The sequence below is a fragment of the Onthophagus taurus genome, chromosome 7 (genome assembly GCF_036711975.1).
Source record: "Onthophagus taurus isolate NC chromosome 7, IU_Otau_3.0, whole genome shotgun sequence".
Taxonomy (NCBI): Eukaryota; Metazoa; Arthropoda; class Insecta; order Coleoptera; family Scarabaeidae; genus Onthophagus; species Onthophagus taurus.
In genome coordinates this window covers 11,555,688-11,577,624 of record NC_091972.1, presented here as the reverse complement: position 1 = coordinate 11,577,624, position 21,937 = coordinate 11,555,688, and the positions used below count along the sequence as shown (strand labels likewise).

The 21,937-nt window shown below is 36.5% G+C and overlaps 1 protein-coding gene across 4 annotated transcripts in view; it reads right to left on the bottom strand.

Moving 5' to 3' along the window:
- The window catches only part of LOC111420900 (zinc finger protein 541), a 158,564-nt gene that overhangs the window by 107,979 nt on the left and 28,648 nt on the right, over positions 1 to 21,937 (bottom strand). For 2 of the 4 annotated variants that reach the window (XM_071197289.1, XM_023053954.2), the window contains exons 1-2: positions 7,172 to 7,414; positions 3,583 to 3,636 (exon numbers count right to left, since the gene is read on the bottom strand). Coding sequence is in view for 3 of the 4 variants with exons in the window: in XM_023053954.2 (XP_022909722.1) it covers positions 3,583 to 3,600 (18 nt within the window). In the remaining variant the exon portion in view is untranslated. Of the gene's footprint in view, positions 1 to 3,582; positions 3,637 to 7,171; positions 7,415 to 21,937 lie in introns of those variants that run through there. The other 2 variants (XM_023053956.2, XM_023053953.2) reach the window with 1 other exon arrangement.

Below are 21,937 nucleotides of genomic sequence, written 5' to 3'. Positions count from 1 at the left end.
AATAGCAACAAACCATCCCAATTATCGAATTGAGCTTTCGACTTTCCACTCGTCGATTCTTAAAAAAAATCCTTTAGAAAAGAAGGTGAAAAAGGCGGTTGAAAAGCGGGATAGAGACAGAACAAAGTGAGTCCAATTAAATTTCTTATTTAAAGCTATAATCTGAAGTAGCCCTTCGTTGGCTGGGTCTGGTCGCGTCTAAAACCCCAAGCGACCGTCTACGCATTTAAGGGAGCCGAATAATACATGAGCCTCCGGTTAATACGGCCCTAAGCGGCTTCCTCTTGCACACGGGCCGAGCATTAAAGCTCATGGGAAGAGAGCAGCTGTGTTGTGCCGAGGCGGACGCGGTGACGCATTTACCTAATTCGACTACCGATGGAGCTCAAAGCTTATTTTTATATCCGACCCCCAAGGCCGCACGTTTGTCTCTCTTACCGCAGTAATTGGCCGTCGTTTTGGTGAGGTTTCTCAAAAAGAACGATAGCAACGAATTAGACGTGAAATGACGATCCCCAGTTTGCTTCACTACCATTTCCAAGGGTCATCCCAGTCTCATACAATCATTTCAAAAACATTCAGATACCAATAAACAAAGTACTAAAACACTACAAGAACTGAGATATTCAATAAAAATGTGTTCGTATGATATTCGAGTAAAAGTTGAAACAAATGTCGATTGCTTGTATTTAATTGCCAAACACAATCAAACATGATTAATTGATTAATTTTTTGCATAAAAAAATCGGACAATGTAGCCACTAACGAAGCAGCTAACTATTAACTCTTGATAGGATACCACCATTAACATAGCAGATGACGAGCGAAGCTATTAACTACACTGCAGTGGCCGAACTGGTACAGAATGTGATAAAGTAGACAAAGGAATAATCGACACGCTCTTACTCCCTTTAAGACTAATACATTCCAGACGAACATCAAATCGACAATGGTCTGTTGGTTCTAATTAGTGCGTTTCTAATTTGCTGAAGTGTAAAAATTTGTACGATATACTTGATTTTAGGACTAAAGCTGTATCAACCACGTATGCGAACATATGAACAATAAGTAGGTCTTTGGTCGTATATGCTTTCCAGTTTGTTGAAAAACTACAAATTTTGCAAGAAGTGCTTTAAATAAGTGGTCCGATTTTAGCTTGATCAACGCCACATACATTTTAGACTTAAAAGGAAATTTTCTGACAAACGAATCGGAGTTCCGAATAGTGATGTGTATCCCCATGGGAGGTCTTAGTGATGTACAACTCAGTTTATGATCCAACTACTAAGCCTAACATAGACAGCTGATTTAAGGTAAAATAATGCACAGTGATTGTATGTCTTTGGTTTTGTTCAGACATCTGATACGGTATGCTTGGAGGGAAACATAAACTTAAAAAACCAAATAAAATTTACAACATAGGTTTGTAAGCAATCATAAGAGCCCTACAATAAATTCATTACAAAAATTAATAACTGTATGACGCCAAAAACCATGTATTAATATAATCAATGTAACCAGAAAACAAAAGTATATAGTTAACAAGAACACCAAGGTCTTGCACGCATTAAAATAGAGGTTAGAGTTTACGAAAGAACATTATGCACACTATTAGTATGTATGTGTATTTGCATTGCAATTCCAGATATTCGTCACTGTAACAAATCAGAGCCTCAACATTTCCATTGCCGGTGTTAAGAGGGACTTTTGAATGTTACAACATAGATGTATAAATTTCAGGAATCAATTAAATAGAAGAAATTAAGAACAGTTATTATTGTTGATAACAGCTTAATGAAGTAAACGGTAAAAGCCATGTCGTTTTGAGATGATAAACAAATTAGCAGTAATATGAATAGATCAAGGACTAGAAACATTTAAGAGGATAAAAATTGTTCTGGACAAAATCTTTTTCGCCACCATTATAAATAGGGAAAGTTAGAGAATTCTTCCATACAGAAAGAAAATTAGCTATATTAATAATTGTGCAGTCTTAGAGTCTACGAATGATGATGTGAGCACAACATCCTCACGTATAAACTAAAGCTCAAGTCACAAGTGGAATCACTCGAGATCGCTATCAAGAGAGTCGTTTACAAAGACAGAACTAAAATAACCCTGGCCTTCCTTGACGGTTCGAACATAACATCGCATCTTACTGGAAATGCTTGTGCAAGCATTTTTCTTTTGATTTTATACAAAATAATAAATCGCTCCTAATTACAATTAATGTTTTAGTTAAGCGAAAAGTTTCATAAAATTACATACATTAGACAAGTTAGATAACGCATACCAAATAAGACGCCGAAAATGATTACAAATCGATTTATCACACGTTGGCCTTGTGAACCAGTAAAAAGTACACAAAATGACACCTCAACAGTCAACAGACCTGAATAGTCGGCTTTGTGAAAGGAATATGTACGTAATCAATTTTCATGAAACGGACCCAAGTGCAAACAGTTAACGAAGAATTCTAAATCGGGGTAATTGCATACCAAATCATCAAACATCAATCGCATTGTAACCTTTGGCCATAAGCTGATTCAATATATTACTTAAAATAAAGATACTCAAAATAGCGTATTTAACATATCTTTGTGGTAGATATACGTACATTTAATCATTAGTGATGGAGGCATCATAGTTATTCGATTAAACACAAAATAATAATGAAAGAGTTATGACCCCAATTAAAAAAAACTGATGTAAAATAAACCAGTTAGGAAAGACATAAAAAAAGGAATTAAAACGCACAACTTGATAAGGGCGTGAAAAAAAGTGACTCGTAAATTCGAAATCTCGCTTATCTGACCCTATTTTTCCCCTAAACCTAAAGAACTGTCCTTCATTCTGTTAAAGGTAAATTACGCAGTTTCATTAGAAACATCCCGAGAGAGAATATAAGCTCCTGTCTGTCTTCTAAGTTGGCAAAATTGATTTTACAGCCTTACCCACCCTGCAGGGGTTTCCACCCTTCCTGGCTAGTGTAGGCTATAAATTTTTATATTTTCCACGCCCCTCGTAGTCCGAGAAGACGTTGTCTTCGAACGTGTGCCGAATAAAGAAAAAACCCTCGCTGTCTTTTACTTTTACTAGTTGATTTTTATTGGCTATTTTGATTTAATTGTCGAACCGTTTTCGATTTAATTCTTATCGTTAATTAAATCACGAGTTGTTGGTACGTAGTGTCAAGGGTTTCGAAGGATTTCGCTCACCGAGCGGTATCTAATTAATCATAATCTGATTCGAGACAGGTCCTTTACTACGTTCCCCTTCTGTTTATCGGACTGCCGTTAAGTCTCTTTTCATCCGACCAAGTCGATTCTAACGGGACCAGAAATGCTTTACGTTGATCCTCCTGTATATCCTCTATACGTTTTCGGAAATTGAGACATGTCCCTAACACTGGGATAAAGTGGTTATTCCTGACACCATCCATTGGAGCACATAAAATCGAGAGACAACCCAGCGAATATTGGGTGGAGATCCTCCAAAAGCCGGTGTGTTTTGATAGTAAATTAATGTAAACTGAACGAGTTTACCCCGAATATAGAAGAACTTTTAAATTTATATACTTACCGCATTCACTGCTGTCATATCTTTTATTGGAGCACTTTCTGCTACGTGGTCATTCTGAAATAAAAAAAAAAAAAACATAAAATGAGTTTTTGGGAAATAGGAAAAATATATAAGGGTACAAAAAAAGGGGTAAAAAAAATGGATAGTTGCAATTGAATGTTAATTCGACGGCGGCGCGACGTCACGGTCCGGTTGTAAATACGCTGCACGAAGTAACATCGCGGCGTTTGGAAAGGTCAATTTATTTTTACACTGACACGCATCCCGAACATGCATGCACACGGGCAGCACAACGCAATCTGGACAATAAATCTTAATTAGCAACTTCAACGTTTCAAGTGGAACACGACATTTTGTGTTTTAACACAACCCTCATTTACAAACTTTTGTATAATCGTCTCTATTTTAAAATTTTTCATTAGAATAAATTTGAAAATATGACTCACTCTGTTTTCTAGTTAAAATTGAGTACAAAAGACTTTTTGTGTAAACCGTTACAACTGTTAAATCGTACACAAAAACTTCCTGTAAAACTCTTTTCAAAATATTCAAAAAAAAAAATCCCCGGATTAATTTATATACATTTTTTTTGATCGTGTTTCTCGTTGACAGCATGATTACATTTTCGCGTCAGGTTCTGATAGTTTAAAAAGGGGAACCCTTTCATCGCTCGTATAACGCCTTCGGAAAAGCGCCAACAGAGTTCGGAGGGGCATTTATAAAGATATAGCCCGAAATAACGTCCCGTCTCGTTCATTAATAGGAGAGGCCCTCGGGGATTTGTACGAATAGACGAGAAAGGGTCGAGCGGGATGACTAATTGCCGCCCCCTTTTCCTTTTTGGGGAAAAGAAGCTCGGTCTCGTCGTAACCCGTTTCTTTTTAATTTTGCCATAAATTAAAGGGAGGTCGCGCTCTCCGCTGACATGTTTTTCCTCGAGATTGGATTCTATTGTCGACGGGGCCTCGATGGAGAGAGGGGTTTGGAACCCCTATTGTTGCGTGGCGACCACGGTTCAATCGGCTTATCAACCAGTAACAGGCTCCGGGGGTTCCCCAGAAGAACGGTAACCTACTCGGAGATTCTTGTAGATTCCGTTGTACGGGGTCATCCTAACGTTTTTTTTTCTCTTTCCCAAGGGAGAAAAAGTACCAACAAAAAGAAATCCGTCATCTCGGTTTTTTCATTTTCTTTTTTTTTTTTTTGGGGCGAAGGACATTTCTTGGCGTAAATGGGACATTGTAAGAAATAGTCAATCTGATAATGGTTTTGTAACGAGGGTTTGAAATGTAAAAGAATATTCCTGTTTGAAAGGATGAAATTTAAAATAAACGTTGTGTGATATAAATGTTATGTGGGTGATTTAGTGCTTTCAACATTTTACTAAAAACACAATACGTTTGTTTTAAGTTTCGGGATTCTTTCCTCCATTAATAAACTAGGATGTCAAGAAGGGGAGGTGCTGCTGACGTAAACCGAGAATGATTTATTTCGGATCCATTAATGTAAAAACGTTCTATTGTATAAAAAGAACTCATTTCGTCTACTTTACTTTTTTTCTTATTTTAAAAATTTGTAAAAAATTGTTTATAATTTAGAAGCATTTAAAGTTATGTTGTTTTTTTGGGGCACAAAATTGAAACAAACATCATGATTAATACAAAAGAAGTCCGCCCATGTGGTAAACGAAAAACTAGCTTTAAACGACCGTTATAATGTTGGTAATTTTGCGTTCGTTGGTTTTAAATTGCGGATCCCGTTTTCAACAGAGGCTTTTTACCTACTCTTTATATTCCACAACCATGGAAAAAATATTGTTATTACCGCGATTAGTTTCGCCGAATTTGCTTGCATTTAATCGTTTTGGCAAAGACTAACAGTTTGTCGTAAACAAGTTTATGAATTTATGAAACAAACTTTCGGCACCATTCAATAATTACTAAAGAACAAAATAAGATTTCTTCTGACTCATTTTGTTTTGTGGACTGATTAATTTTCGGGGAATCAAAAATTATTGTTTTGGTATTTATTTCTTTTCGCAAATGAATTCATTAACTCTAAGGTAGTCAGAATCATTAAATAGAGCGTTAAACAGGTGCCGTCCAAATATCTTTCGACAACGGTTGCCAACAACGACTTTCGGCGCTTCCACACTCATCAGCATTCGTACTGAACTGCGAGAGCGAGATTTTGATACACGGCAATATGGCATCCGTTTTATCTATACACTTCTGTTCTAAATTTAGTCGAATGAATAAGCGCGTGTTGCATTTCGACGATTTCTCGTCGCCCACCACGCGCGCGTTGTTTAAGCTCTTAATGAGGAGTCGTTTAGAAGAAAAAGGCGAACTGCAAAAAGCTTTTAGCTTGGTGTTGGAACGATTTGGCAACGGTGCCCGCATTGTTTCTCTCTTCTTCCCGTACATACACCATGAACAAAGATAAACATCTTTAGTACAGAGAATCGCGTTCCACAGTTATGGCCAGTTTAAATTACAAACTGATGCCAAAAGAATTTTTTAGTAGTTATTTGACATCAGGGTCAACATATTTCGTCATCTTGTGATTTAAAAGCACTAACTAAATAATTTCTAACATCAACCGTGTGTGTCTCCTACAAAAGCAATCAACCCAGAGGATTACATGCATCTCCTTTGATAGGCAAACAAGGCGATGTCGGTGTCGCGTTGTTTATCAGGAGGATGTGAAGCTACCTTCAACCACTTAAACAAAGAGGACGCCAGGTACTGTTAGTGAACTTCAAAGGACAACGTAACCTCGTTAAGCCGAATGGATGCCACGAATGATAGCAGTCCTCAAACGTAGACCCATTCTGGACGTTCCTATTCAAAGATCGAAGTGTCTCGTCTTTGCATGTCTAATCCTTTTATTCTTATACGAGAACACGCTTTGCATGCCTCCAAAGGGTACACGTATATATAATTGCACATCTACATCACTTCCGACAGCGCAAACGCTTGGAATGCATCAACCAGACTCCTAGTACCTGGTTTGAGTTTAAATAGCGAACGTGTGATGACTATGAATTTGTTTTTGTTTCAAAAAGAATATTTATTAAATCCTTGTTGGGCATTAAATCTGTGTTAAAACATTTTTGGAATCACTTTTATCTGAATATTGCATCCTGGAAGATAGATGGATAATAGCCTCTATTCATATCAGTTACGGTATGCATTTGTAATTAGTTAGATATGCATTACACGGTTTGATAAGATTTAATTGAACCAGTAGTAATTGAATAAGATAAAAATCTACAATTTGTTATAAAGTTTATAAAAATAATGAATAATAGGATGAAAAAGATTAATGCTTATTTCAGATCACCATTATACTTGGCAATGTGTCAAGTAAGGTACACAAGGCGGTCGATAATTTTAGACTATTTTCCAGCTATTAGTGAGAAGCTAACTCGGTGGAAAGCAAAACAATGCGGACGTCTCTAAGTCATCGTAGACCGTTTCTTTAAAAATAAGTTATTACGTTAAGGCTAGTCATTTAAATTTAGTTCGCGGTTATTTCTTTATAGAAGAACACGTGCACCCGTGGTTTTGTCTCATTAACTACAAACCGTTTTCTAAAATGTGAGTCATTTAGCGACTTAATTGACCATCACAACCACAGCAAAGTCAATTTTTTCAAAATTTTTTTCACTTTTTGTTTATATCATCTATGTTAATAAAGATCACAAATAAGAAACCCTTCGATGTGTTCCCTCGTAACATGTTTTGTAAACCGAATGTAAAACCAACTTAGCTATTTAGTTTTTTGAACTGTTCCGAGAGTTCGATGTAATGCGCTCGTGCGCCAAACCGCACAAACACTGTGTCACCACCAAAGCCGTGAGCGTCGCGACGCCTTCGACGTATAAGAAAAATCGACGCCCACCTGCTCGTCGACTACTGACGCCACAGTTTCTAATTCCGTGACTAATGTACTTGTTTTATTTTCGAGATCGTATCGTGTTTTATAACTATCTCGCCAGCTGTTGATAAAATGTGCCTGATTTTTAGAGACTTTTTTTCTGTGGGAAATAGAAAAAGAATGAGAAAAACGAAGATGGGTTGGGTTGGGGATGCAATAATACACCTGAGGAAAAAGCTTCGGTGCTTTACAAAGACGACGGTGGCATTCCATTCACGTACGGTGCTGCCCTCTCGTGCCACACCTACTCGATTTTCCATTCCGCGCGAGGGCGAACTTTATGTCAGCCGTTTGCCCAACTTTCCTTGCTTAACTGTCTCGTCAGACATACAACTTTGCAGACGCGCAGTTTCGAAAGGGATCCGCTTGTTAGGGAGTTTTATCGTTCCCTTTCTTCCTCTCCTATTTTTTTTGTAGATAACGGCCGTGGTCGTTTAGTCTTTCCGTATTTGTCACGAAGTATCTATAAAAAAATCCAATTCGCTTTCAAGAATCAAAAATATATAAAAATTATAAATATCGTTATCGTTAGTGTCTGATATTTAAGAATGTGTTATTCTCACCTTTATTTGTGTGATTAAATGGTTACCGAGCAAAAATAGTTACACAATAACGTTATCCACAACCGAGAGAATTGTCGCAAACGAGTCGTTTACTAAGAAAAATGCCAAGAGAGAGACGTCACATTCGGAATGCGCCGTTCGTGCCAACTTTAAACCAGCGCGTCGATTTTTCAGGTTTTCAGTCGGAAATCGCACACGTAAACGTTTCAATTGTGCATCGTGCGGACCGCCTTCGCGCTCTACCTGCCAATTTACCGCGATTACTCACATCGGACTCGCTCAAGAAATATTCGTGCCAAGATTCGGTCGTGTCCTTGAATAACGTGATTGATGACGTTGAAGATTTAGAAATCTTTTCAATAGTATTACAATAAAAAAATTGTTTCAATAAGTATTTATCTAGTACTGAATAACAACTTAAACTAAATCTAACTCTAGCATTATAACTAACGCTAAACCACCAATTAGGAACATTCGGGTTTAGCCGTCTTAAGAGACGTACCGCTAAACACAGACGTTTCTAGTTCTAGTGTTAGTTCAAGTTTTAGTTTAATGAAAAATATGCAACAACCTATATGCTGAATAACAACTAAAACTAGAACTAACACTAGAACTAGAATAAGAAACATTCGGGTTAGAGACGTACGGCTACGTCTCTTAAGACGGCTAAACCAGAATGTTTCTAATTCTAGGTCTAGTGTTAGTTCTACTTTTACTTTAATGAAAAATATACAAAAATCTAGCGCTGAATAACAACTAAAACTAGAACTAGCACTACTATTATAACTAACACTAGATCTAGAACTAGAATCATTCGGGTTTAGCCGTCTTAAGAGACGTACGGCTAAACCCAAATGTTTCTAGTTCTAGATCTAGTGTTAGTTCTACTTTCAGTTCAAGAAAAATATACCACAATATACTTGATTATACATCGTATAGACAACTCGGGAAATACCTCGAGGAGGTTATCTATGAACATGGAATAGCGCAACTTGGGAAATAACCCGAGTCGGATCTTTCTATGAACGCAAACTTTTATATTTAAATATAGTGATGTATTAAATAGATAACATTAATAGTATTAACAATGGAAAAAGACATGGATGGATTAAAATTTTAGTAGGTAATAAAAGAGTATTTCTTTTCTTTTTTCTTCAGAATTAATGACTCACATTCGCGTAACGTCTGACTCCTCCACGGTTTTATTACATCTGGCGTGTGTCTATTTTCGGGTTTGTTATGCAGTGACGCGGGCGGCGATTTTGCACTGTGACGGAGCTTGAAAGATAATACCGCACGGCGGCGTAAAAGCCGGATTTGTTTATGCTCGAGACGAAATACATTCGGGTAATAATGTTTTGTTTGGCTAAAGCTGAACGTTCCGCACTCCGACTGTCCGTTCAAATAAAACATCGTTTTTTCTTTTATTTTAAGTCCATCAATAGTTTTTTAGATGTTATTAACCTGGAAACGCCAATCGTTATGTACGAAATTTAAGTGAAATTGAAACTGTTATATTAACTCGTTTGTAGCACGATTCCTTTGGCACCGATCGCATTCGTTTCGTCAGTCAACAACAAAAAGTTGCTTAAGCGCTTTTTATTTTCGTTAATCTCGTCTTCGAAGATAACGCCCACCGCGCGACCTTAGGAAAAATTTGACGTTACTATTTGAAAATAAATCTATGTTGTGGTATTGTAAAAATATATTTTAGTGTCTTGGCAGATGAAACTGTTTTTTGTCTTTCTTTTTTGCGTTTTCGTTAAAATCTAATTATTTTTCTTACTTCACTAAGTGGATGTTTTTATTTGATCTCCAAAGCTTTTTTTTGTAATATTCCTAAATATTTAGATTTTAATACAGTTTTTTTGACAACATTCCAATAGTATTATAGTAACTCATTCTTCAAATCGTCTTTGATTGATGAAGTTATCTATTTGTAAATTTAGAATCCTGACATTTTCGTAACAATTATTTCTTTTTTTAAATACACTTTTTAACGCATACATTCCCATTTAGTTTATTCTATTATAAATCATTCGTAAATAAATTTTACGAGTTCATTTACCCGTGCCAAATGTCTTGAAACATGTCAATACAAGTTAGCTTCTAGTTGTTGCGTGCGCCTTCGAGAATTATTGACAACTCACTTGCTACACAGTGAATACGTATTTTTAAATTTGTCGTATACACATTATAGAACCTAAGATTTATTAATGATGTTTTTGATGGGAGAAGTATACCAGCAAATAAATAATGCTAAAACTGTCAAATAATGTAGTATATTTTACAAGATAGCACTACCTAATAGTATAGGATAGCTTGTTAACTTCTATCATTTTAGTAGAAAACAAATAAAATCGAAAAAACCTCAAGATGTTTACAAGCGTCGTGAACAGAATTTCCTAAATCATTTGGATAATTTATCTTACGATAAAATCTTGTTACAGTAAGACATCCGAATGTGTACTAACCCAAAAACATGACGATACATTTTCCAGCTCCGATGAAGCTGAAGAGTATGTTCGGGTTACTTCCAAAACAACACAATAGAACTTTCACAAAACCAGGAAAAAATCGCTTATGCGATACACAGTTATATTTTTCAAGCCACAATGAACGATTCTAAATTGGAAAACTCTACTGATAACGACCATATAATACTAACAAATTTGTTTGGGTCAATAGTGACCCCATATTCTCTTGTGTAGGAGATCTGATAATAAATACCTGAATAAAAATATGTTGTTTATAAAAATCTTTGCCTTTATATTTGCAAGTGTCGAGTTATGATTATTACAAACAAATTAATAACAATTTCACGTATCATTGAATACTCAGAACTCCTCGGGCATTTCCAACATCAACATCTTCCTCGCTTCAAGCTTAGATTTTTGGAGAACGATCTTGTGACATCAAAGCTTATTCTATGAGTTTTCCAGTATTAATCGATTTGTTTAATAGCTGCTTGTTAAATTCTCATGTTTTGTAACCTCTTTTTACAGTACCATATGTATGAAGAAGTTCAACATCGCCCGAATTATGCTGCAAAAATTACGCAATATAGGTGGTTGTGGTTTCTAGCCTTAACTTCCGAGTGGCCAAGTCTTGGAAATAACATATTCGTAAACTTGCCAACAGGTAATGCCAAAATCACCCGAGAGGGTTGGGTTGCACCAAATAAAGCAACATAAATTTATTTAGTTTAAAGATGTCGTTTTTGTGCGAAAGTCTTAGACATTCCTCCTTGAATGATCTGAGCAAATTGTAGTCAGTTTACCCATCTTGTATTCTTTTCGTTCCATCATAGCTATCTAAGCGTAAAAATTTACTCCGATCTCAGACTCAACTTTAATACCCTGGTTATCATGTTGCTGCCACAATAGAAGCTCATCGTCGCCTATGAAGGATGATAACAAGTTTCAAGTACCTATGCTTCCTGAATTGTGTGTTAGCTTTAGTAGTTATACTTTTATAAAAACTTCAAGTAGTGCCTGACTGTATATATATTCTGGACTTATTTGGTGGTGCAATTTTTAGATAGTTTTATTTATTTTTGCTCAACGATAATTTGCGAAATCTTAACTTGGTCTTAGGTAGCAGTGATTGAGTGCTTGAAATTGTAATTGATATTGTTGTGGAAAAAATCCCTTTGCGCAGTAAATTGACGGAAGTGATTTATTAGATCACGGGTTGAAGGTTTTATGTTTTATTCTATGTCCACGGTAAAACAGTTTGCGAAAACCTTAAATTTAGAAAGCTTAAATAAATGGAAGAGATTGGGTTCCATGACCACTTTTCCTCTTCTACTCTATGTAATGTTGATTAAATCGGATTTTGATCCTAATTAGTTGCAGTCGATGCAGTTTAGTATGGTCTTTACTGGTTTTACATGCCAAAATCATTTGCGTTCTTTTTTTAGAATATAGAAGAAGTGTATGAATAAGTATGTCTACTCTAACGTAACTTGTCAATAATTTTACAGATAGTTCGTGAGTCACATCGATGAGGTTTTCATTCCGGGTTAGGTTGAGTTGAGTTGTGGTTTGGTGAAGATCACATATTATCAACAAGGTGAACTCAAATAATGTTTTAAATTTTTTTGCTAATTTTCTCCCTTTCATTGGAGATTAACTCTTCCCTAGTTTAGTGGAAATGAGTTAAGTTAGGTTAGTGCTGCCAATTTCTCCTCACCAATATTCGAGATTTATGAAAAAAATTATATATTCATAAAAGCAACATAGGGCTTTTTAAAATCCTGTATAATTGCGGAACAGCATTGCTTCTTTTCAGAAGATTTGTTGAAGCTACCGAAATTATTTTCCCTCTAACAATAAGTAAATGTAATCGATATTGATTTTAATCATAATGCTTGTAATGCTTATTTTGTTATGGAGTGTGAGCCTAGGTATTTCGAACATTCAATTTTTACAGTATATTTATCGCTGCGGTACGAAAATAGCATTCATTGTGCAATGAAATCGGAAGTTGAGCCATTGTGGGGAGGAAGGCTTTTATCGATCGGAAAGAGGTTATTTTTATAAAATAAGCCTTCTTCTTGTATCTTTTGAAATAAACCATCACACCTGATTAAATAATTCTGTTGCAGAAAATTTTAAACATTTCTAGTACTTTTCAAAAACTTACATTAATTTTTACATACATTTTTACCGAATAATATTACTACCCAATATCTAAATATTGACCCATAATATTTGTGCTTAATGTGTGTAGATAATACATGATTAATGCAAATACTAATTCTGACAAACAAACAACAATAAATAGAACATTTAATTAATGCTGAATATGAAATTACACAAATACACAAACCTATATGCAATTAAACATAAACACTAATACATCACTACGATAAACAAAAAGCATTCATCCTCAGCTTCATAAAACATTATGTGTACAAAGAAGAAAAGCGGCTACAGCATGTATTTTCTCTTAAAAACATCTCTGACGATGGGCAACTTCCGGCGTTAGAAAAATAAATGACCGCACGACCAGAGAAAATCGCTTCGTCATATCGTATATTATAGAAACGGACACTACAGAAATTGCAAAAATCATAACCATCACCGAAACTTATCGTGCTTTCCAAGTGCATCACGTCGCTCTGGCTAGGAATAACCTACATTCCCGTCGCGACTTCCTTATTCACGCCGACGCCTCCGGCCGCACTTGTAACTCCTATTTCTGGACCGACCAGCGTACAACCAACCCGCTTCTTGCCTGTTTCCTAAACGACATCGTAAATCAAACTAGAGGAGAAAACCTAGACAATTCGTCTCTAAACAAAAAAAAAAGAATATATAAAATAAGATTTACATTTGAAATCTCCATGATACGAAAATGGATGCTTCTTGGTTGTGTTTAAATAAACTATTAACGATAAACAAAGTCCCCACCAATTTTTCACCTTTACCTTAATCCCTTTAACGCGTTTTTAAATGCCAGCGTCGACTTTGGCACGTAATCCGCGCACTCCATTTAAAGCCCTTTACGTTGGCGGGAAGCAACTTTAACCGCGTGCCATTAGCGTACCGACGCTGGGGGCGCCGCCGAAACAAAAGAGAAGGCGCGGGCACGGATAGAGACGGCAACAATTTGCCTTTCAAATCGGGGAGCTGCAGCAATAACTGTTCGCGCTCGCAACTCCTCAGCTTAACGGTTAAAACCTTGCACTAGGGAGCTTTTCGCTTTTCGCTTCTATAGGTTATTAGCGACTGGCGTAAAATTCGTCTTTATATAGTTCTCCATCTCTCTTTCTCTTACGTTTAGGGTTGGTACTAATTATGCGCCAGTGAATTCACAAATAACCGAAACGAAGAGCTTATAAATCTACTTTAAAATCGGTAAAATTATATGATATTTTTGTTATTTTCATTTCAAGTATATCTCTTGATATTCTAAGAAAAAATTAATTATTATTTCCATTGACGTCATACTCTGTAAAACAAACTGACTCGATCCGAACGCAATTAACTGGCGAAGAGTTTCGTCGTCGTTTCGAAGAAGGAGAAGGCAAAGACCGTCTCATAATTAAGCGGAGAGAATTAAAATCTATTTAAAACACACTATTCGACGTCGACCGACGGCGGCTCAAAGAACCCCGGTGTTCATCTTATTTCCGCCCTCTCTTCGCTGAGTTTATCAGGGTCGTGGATGGAAAAAGCCGGGGGACGTCGACCGACACGAACGGAGCCGCTTTAAGACGTTAATGTGATTACTACTTCGAGCAGATTAAAAATTCCCTGTAATCCACCTTCAAAGCATTCAGGGGCGCGCCCGTCGACCTTTTCAGCGTTTTAATCAGCGAAAATCTGATAAGTTTCTAGACCAAGGCTGAGAGAGTGAATCAAAAAAGTAAAAAAGAATGAATAATCGATTAAGAATAAGAAGATCAATCTAACCCTGAATAACAACTAATACTAGAACTAACACTAGACCTAGAATTAGAAACATTCGGGTTTAGCCGTCCGTCTTCTAGTTTTACACTAGCACTATCACTAGAACTAACACAAGACCAAGAACTAGAATCATTCGGGTTTAGCCGTCTTAAGAGACGTGCGGCTAAACCCAAATGTTTCTAGTTCTAGGTCTAGTGTTAGTTCTAGTTTTAATTGTTATTTAGCGTTAGATTCGTCTGAAGACGCATGAGTAAACCCGAATGTTTCTAGTTCTATGAATAGTGTTCTATGAATGTTTCTAGTGAATAATAACTAAAATTAGAACTAACACTAGTATTACAACTAACACTATACCTAGAACTAGAATCATTCGGGTTTAGCCGTCTTAAGAGACGTGCGGCTAAACCCAAATGTTTCTAGTTCTAGATCTAGTGGTTGTTCTACTTTCAGTTCAAGAAAAATATACCACAATATACTTGATTAAACATCGTATAGATAACTCTGGGAATACCCCGAGTGTATTTATGACCTTGGAATAGAGCAATGTGAGGAATATCCCGAATTGGATTCTATCTATATGCGCTAACATTTATATTTAAATATTTTGTCCATTATATTGAAAGTCCATTCTAACGAGGTCCATTATATCGAAGCTTTCTTGTATTAATATAAAACATTTTTGGTTTGGCAAAAAGTGACAAAAAGGTGAGTCACAAAACGCGAAATGTCCCGGTAGCATTCCTACACTCGTATTTTTACGAGACATCCAACCACAGCTGACGCATCAATTAATCTGGAGCCATTTCTCTCAGACATTTCAACGATTTTTAAACGTTGCAGCAACTTCCTGGCGCTTCAGCTCCAAGCATCTGGTGCACTTGAAAACCACGAAGCCTATTTTTGCCGTGAAATTGAAAATAATCATCACCGAGTTAATTAAAAATAATTACAAATTAAATTAGATACTTGACGTGATTAATAAAAAAATCAAATTAAAGTTTCAATTCATCCTGATGAATACGTCACGTGTACGAGATATAAAAAGGTCGTCTCATCTCGAGGAAAGGAGGTGAACAGCTGAAAGTGATAGTGGCGTATAAAGAACGGGGTCGGATATTAGTGGACCAAACGGGGGATGAATAATGAATCCAACCCTCTCCCCGGTTCGGAGAGTAGCGACATCTGCGAGTCGGGGACGTAAAAATAAACAGCGTTGAGATCTTCGCCTTCGTTCTTTCTCCTCCTTTTCCTCCACGTGAACCGCTTGAAGAGAGGCGGACGTAGTTCGGATTTTATTATTTATCGCTTCCGTCAAAGTAACAAACAACATGTCCGCGCCGCCGTCGCCTCCGTACAGTTCGGAAACCGCACTTTCATGGGAATTCTCCGACTATTAATAATGGACGGCCATATTTTATGTCCCAACGCGTCACTCCGGATATATATTTACCGGAAAAGCAGACGACATTTTTCCATGGATATCCAAAAGATGCTGCGATCAAAATTGACAAATTATAATTTTGTTTTCCTTTAAATATCTTCATTGTAAACGTCCTGCGAACTTCTGCAAGGCTGAAACACGCTGTTAGATGGCGCGTCATACGGATACTGCCAATTCACGCTTACAACCGGCGATGAATGGCTTTAAAATAGACCGGCTGTCGATTTTTATAGAGTGTGTCGCAGTTTTCCGATACGAGGCGTCCAATCCGATCGCATTGGCCGATAAATCTGTCACGACGCCAGTAGCGCCATCTGCTCTACGAACCGCAATCGAGAAAATTCAATGGAAAGAACTACGCGTCGATGAATCAAAACGAACCGATAACTTTAAGTACCACCCTGTATCAATAGTTTATCTTTACGGCAATCAACACCAACAATTATGTCTTTTTCAGACTTTAAGATAGCTTTTAATAAATAATGCTCTTTATTGTATTATCTAGCATATTATTCGGAAGGTAATGTCCGTTATAGCCAAAATAATGAAACTTGAAGGCCCGTTCGTGACGTCACGTATAGGTAAGCAACCATTATTTCACACTTTGAGTTAGCTTAATTTATTTTATTCATGTTTTGTAATATTTTTAGTTTAAGACTTAAGGTTCATAATATAAAATAAAGATTTTAATCGAGTTTAGCTGTCTTTTAAGACGGCTAAATCCGAAACTTTCTGGTTCTAGGTCTAGTGTTAGTTCTAGTTTTAGTTCCCTGAAAAATATACAGCAATCTAACATCCGTGCGACGATGGCAACAAACCTTCCAGCAACAAACTTTTATCTGTAACTTCCTTTATCTAGTTTTTTAGTTGATATCTTCCTTATTATTAGAGATAGCGAAAAACTAAATGCACCATTTGAAAGCTTGATTCCTTCTCTGTCTTTTTTATTAAGTAATTTTATTGCCAGATCAGTAAATTAACATTACTATACATGGCTTTTTCTTATACTAAATAAATTTCACATTACACAACTAAAAGGACATCATCATTTACAAAATAATAAACAAAGTCAAATTGAATGGTAACATTTAACGTATTTTTAATTCAAGTAGATGTCTGGTGGTAGTTTCCTTTTAAGTCGACAGTGGTACTTCTGTGCTTCTGTATAAAAGCTACGATACTGTCAATTTTTAAGCGCCAGCCATCAGGATACGCCGTACAACATTTTCGATGCGGCAATTAGTCATATTTTTTATTGGCAAAGGGCATTTATTGTATAATTTCATAGCTAAGTGATTAGTACTGGTTTGTGAGGTATTTATACGATGATAGGGAATCTGATAATGTGATTTATAACGGGTTTCGTAAATAGGAATATCAAAACTTTTTAGAAATGAGGTTTTAGAGGAATGCACGTAAAGAAGACTCCTTAGGATAAAGATAGAGGATAAGGTAAGTATATTATGTTGGTGCCCCAAATCAGTATTCCATACGACGCCCTGCTATGAAAGTTGGCAAAGTAGGTTGCACTGGCAGCCTCATATCCAGCTATAGCCCGTATGCGCCTGACCGGAAATGTTGCTACAGCCAGGCATCTTTGAAGATATTCAACATGAGTTCCAGCTTAGGTTTAACATAACATATATCCCCAGGAATTTAATAGGTTCTTGCTCCCGTCCCTCAATTTTAGTTGTTAATAGTAGTTTTTGACAAGTCACAACATAATAATTGAACTTCCTCCTTCTCGTCAAACGCACGTGCCACAGCATCAACCCAGCTAGTTAAAACTGAAGTGGTAGACTTTTGTCCCCGATAACGGTTATCGGGGACAAAAGAAGGTCAGCACGGTGCTGACCTTCATTAAATAATTTGTTATTTTCCATATACTCAATAAATCTGCTTTTTAATAGAGATTCGAAGATTTTTTTAAAAACAGGAAGTATAGTAATAGTTTTTATAGGCCACTTTAAGTTCATTAGGAAATATGCCGTTTGTAAAGCAACAATTCACCATAATAATGGGTATAGCTAACACATCAATAACATTCTTAACAAGGTAGGTTGAGACATTGTATATGTCAGGGGTTTTCTTATTTGGTAGGAAAAGAACAGTCTGGAGAATCTCATGTTCAGTAGTAGGCTTTAAGAAGAAGGAGGACTGTCGACTCCCGTTCACATTTCAACATTCAACATTCTGGAGACAAGTACACTGAGATTTAGATTAGGAGCAGGGATAGTTTCAACTGTATTTACTGCAATCCTGGAAAAATAACTATTGAAATTCTGAGCATCCAAACTGGAAAAGTAATTACTGTTGTTTTCTTTCTTTCCTTTTAGCTCTTTGTTTATCAATTGCCATATAGCCTTTTGTTTATTGTTTATTGCTCTTCTGTTTGTCAAGGGATAAAGTTGTTTCAACTTTCCGTAACCTTGATTAACTTTTTGGAGTATATGGTACTTCCAAGTTAATCTTGTGTCAAGGAATATACCAAGATATTTGACAGGGTCGTCCGAGTCGTTCCATTTAATAGTCCGTTAATTGTTAATTCCGGTGGGCTTTTAATTCGTTTGAGTGCAAACATTTTTGCGATGCACTTGGATTTTAACTAGGAACATTAGAATGAACTTCAAACATTTGACTAGGGTGTTTATATCTATTTGCAGATTTTCAGTCGCATCCTCGAGTTCAGAGCTTTGCGCTATTAAAGCTGTATCGTTCGCATATATGAGTTCGCATGGCTAAACTCAAAACTTTCTGGTTCTAGGATTAAGATAGTTGAAGGTGCGCTCTTTCTGTACAAGGGCTTGAAGTTTGGTAATTTTGAGCTATTTTAAGTACAGAGCGGTGTTCTTCATTTTTTATTGATCTTATTGTTAGTATCAACTTATCGGCAGACGAAAACCCGGTTTTAGATAGAGAAAGAATCAAGTTTCCAAATGCACTTAGGTGCATTTAGTTTTTCGCTACCTCTATTAATAAGATATCAGCTAAGAAAGTAGATAGGCATTTACGGATAAAAGTTTGTTGCTGGGAGGTTTGTTGCGATCCTCCGCTTTAATCGTCTTAAGTTAAAACCTGAATGTTTCTAGTTCTTATATCGAGGTTTTACTGTATTACATCATCGTAAATAAACCAAATTGGTTTTATTATATTAAATATTTCGTCAGGAAAATTTGTATATAATCTAATCGATAGTTGCTTTCAATCACACTCTATAGAATTTGAAGACATCACCCTTCAACATACACGACAGTCCCCATAAATATTAAACACGAACGCGTTCAAGCGACAAAACCGCAACGAGAACAAGGATTATTTATAGACGCGGTTATTGCGTTAAAGCATAAACGGCAGAGGAGGTTGGTTGTACGTTGAACTTCAAGAATCGATTAACGCTTTATTTCCCATAAAGGTCCGCCGCCATTAGTGAATAATAGAACGGGACCTATTGTGACGGTCGCGCTACCGTTCCAGGTGCATTTAGCGCCACCTATATGCGACGATTTGCTTGGTTCCTCTTGTCCTCGCGGGATTTCTTCAGCGAAACGTTGCGTACGTTTTATAAAACATTGAAGAGACTCTTTAGTTTCTATTTTGGATGTTCAATTAATGAAAGTGCTTTTTGTGGCGAAAAAAAAATCTGTCTCGTTGATAGTAATGGGCTTTTGGGAAGTTAATGCTTTATCTACTTACACGTAAATTAATTAGGAAAGGATGGTTAATGGAAAAACGATTAGTGAAAATGACTAAACGAACAAAGTGTTTTTGAAAATTTAAATACATCCTTACACCGTTATTGTTAAAATTGACTTGCCTCTGCTTAATTTGGTTATTCTAAAATTGAACTCGACAAACGGAAAATCTATTAAAATCCGTTACGGCTGAGGTTACAAAAGAGGGATACTTTGTTTTGACTCGGCGTAGGTTATAAATCCTCGAATTCTTTCCGGGAACGCGGTTTCTGGCAGAGACGCAATTTCACATGGTCGAAGGCGACGTCGTCGGAGCCTTGCGAAACCGTTCGGGAATAATTAGAGAATCGCGACGAATACGCGCGCAAGTACGTAATTTCGCCGTAGTAGAAATCCGTTCCTCCGTAAACTCTATTTTGACAAATTGCCACTGCGGCGTTCGAGTCGACGTGACTGCCGCTCGACAATATCCAGAAACGCCGCTAACTACTACAGTAAATGTCAACGCGACCGTGCCGTTAGTAAACACCGATTTAATTTGACTTTGTCGTGCCACATTTCACTACATTATGTTACATTGCCTTTTGAAATTTGAATACAAAGAACATGATCTTTATGAAAAAGCGAAAATTATCTATTATTTGACACTTATTGCAGATAAATGATTCTTATTTTATTATTGTGAACATATTTGACACATTTTGATTTTTTAGTTTATTATTATCACCTTGGATAAACATGACAGGAATTAAATGTAAGAGTTGTAAGAGAACACGATGAGCTAGCATCAGAGGGCAGCTCTAAAGCATTTGTGAGGCCAGAGCCAGCAGTTGGTATCATTTGCGATAGGATTAGACTGTGGGCTGAAGAGAGACTTCGCCTACTGTGGACAAGTTCTCCTGGAATCAAACACGCTAAATAGTTTATCAACTGGGCACTGCCGATTAAAGACGCACCTCAACTTATTCGGCCCAACCGACGATGTTGAATGCCGACTATGTGCGGAAGAAGAGCATATTTTATACCACTGCCTTGCTGTTAATCATATCAGATTCTCAATTTCTGGGTCGCAGTCTATTTCCCCAAAGGATCTGAATGACTTTTCTCCGAGCAAGGTATTAATGTTTGTTAAGAGCATTGGTGACTGCACGGTGAAATTTGATAATGTTATCTGTCGGTGTACAATAGATAGAATTTTTCAAAAACAATCTTGGCTGATATTATTTGTAATAGAAAGAAAAATTGTGTATATAATAGTTATTTCATTTTAAATAGAATTAGGAAAATAAATAGATCAGACAAAACAATCTTGACAAATATATTGCAGAAAGGGGATATTTTATAAAAACAAAGCATAAAATGGTATGGTGTATTCAGAAGAAGATAATTGTGTTTCATTTTGTAGCAAATAAGCAACTTTTCTAAACAAGCCAAAATATTTACCACTTTAACAGTTTTAAGAACAGTGTTATCGTTTATTTACACCGTTTTAACGTCAGCAAATTCTAAGTAGGTGACAACTAAACTTGTAACGTCATCAATAAATAGAATGGTAATGAATGGATAAAGCCGTCTTAGTGATAGCAATAAAACTAACACAAGAAACTGGGTTACGCCATGCTAAATTAAAGTATTATTCGACGTTTTGTTGAAATGAGTTGGGTTGATTTTGCGTTGGAGTTTTTACTAAGCGATATCACTCAATTTACTAAGGCTTATATAGGTTAAAAGAATTACTTTCCAATCGTGATCTAGCAGGTTTCAACTGTGGTTGTTTTCAACACCTATTTGCTTAAAAGATCATTTTTAACAGTTATTAGTCAATACTATGAAAAGATGGCAATAAACGGAGGCATTGTCTATGATTGCATTCAATTTTCATCGTTAACAACAACTGGGCAAAACTAGTTGTCATCGTTAAGAGTCGCCAGCATCATCTACATCGCTAACAATATCAACTATATCATCAAAACCAACAATTTCAACAATCATCATTAGTAGTACCGACTTAACTTATCATGTCAACAACTAGCAGTTAAGAGTTGACTTCAACTATCGTTTTGATAACCATCAGGATCAATTTTTATAGTTTTTCAATTGCTATCGAAGACGGAAATCCAGCGAAGTATTCCTTAATGTCCGGAATGTGTTCGACTCTGTCGACTGGAGAACATACTAGAAAAACTAAAAATCTCATTTTAGCTTTTAACCTGCTGAAAGAATTCTTTTCTGCCCAGAGCACGCATATAACAGTAAAAAGCTGCTACACTCACACTTCCCACCCAACAAGGCTGATAC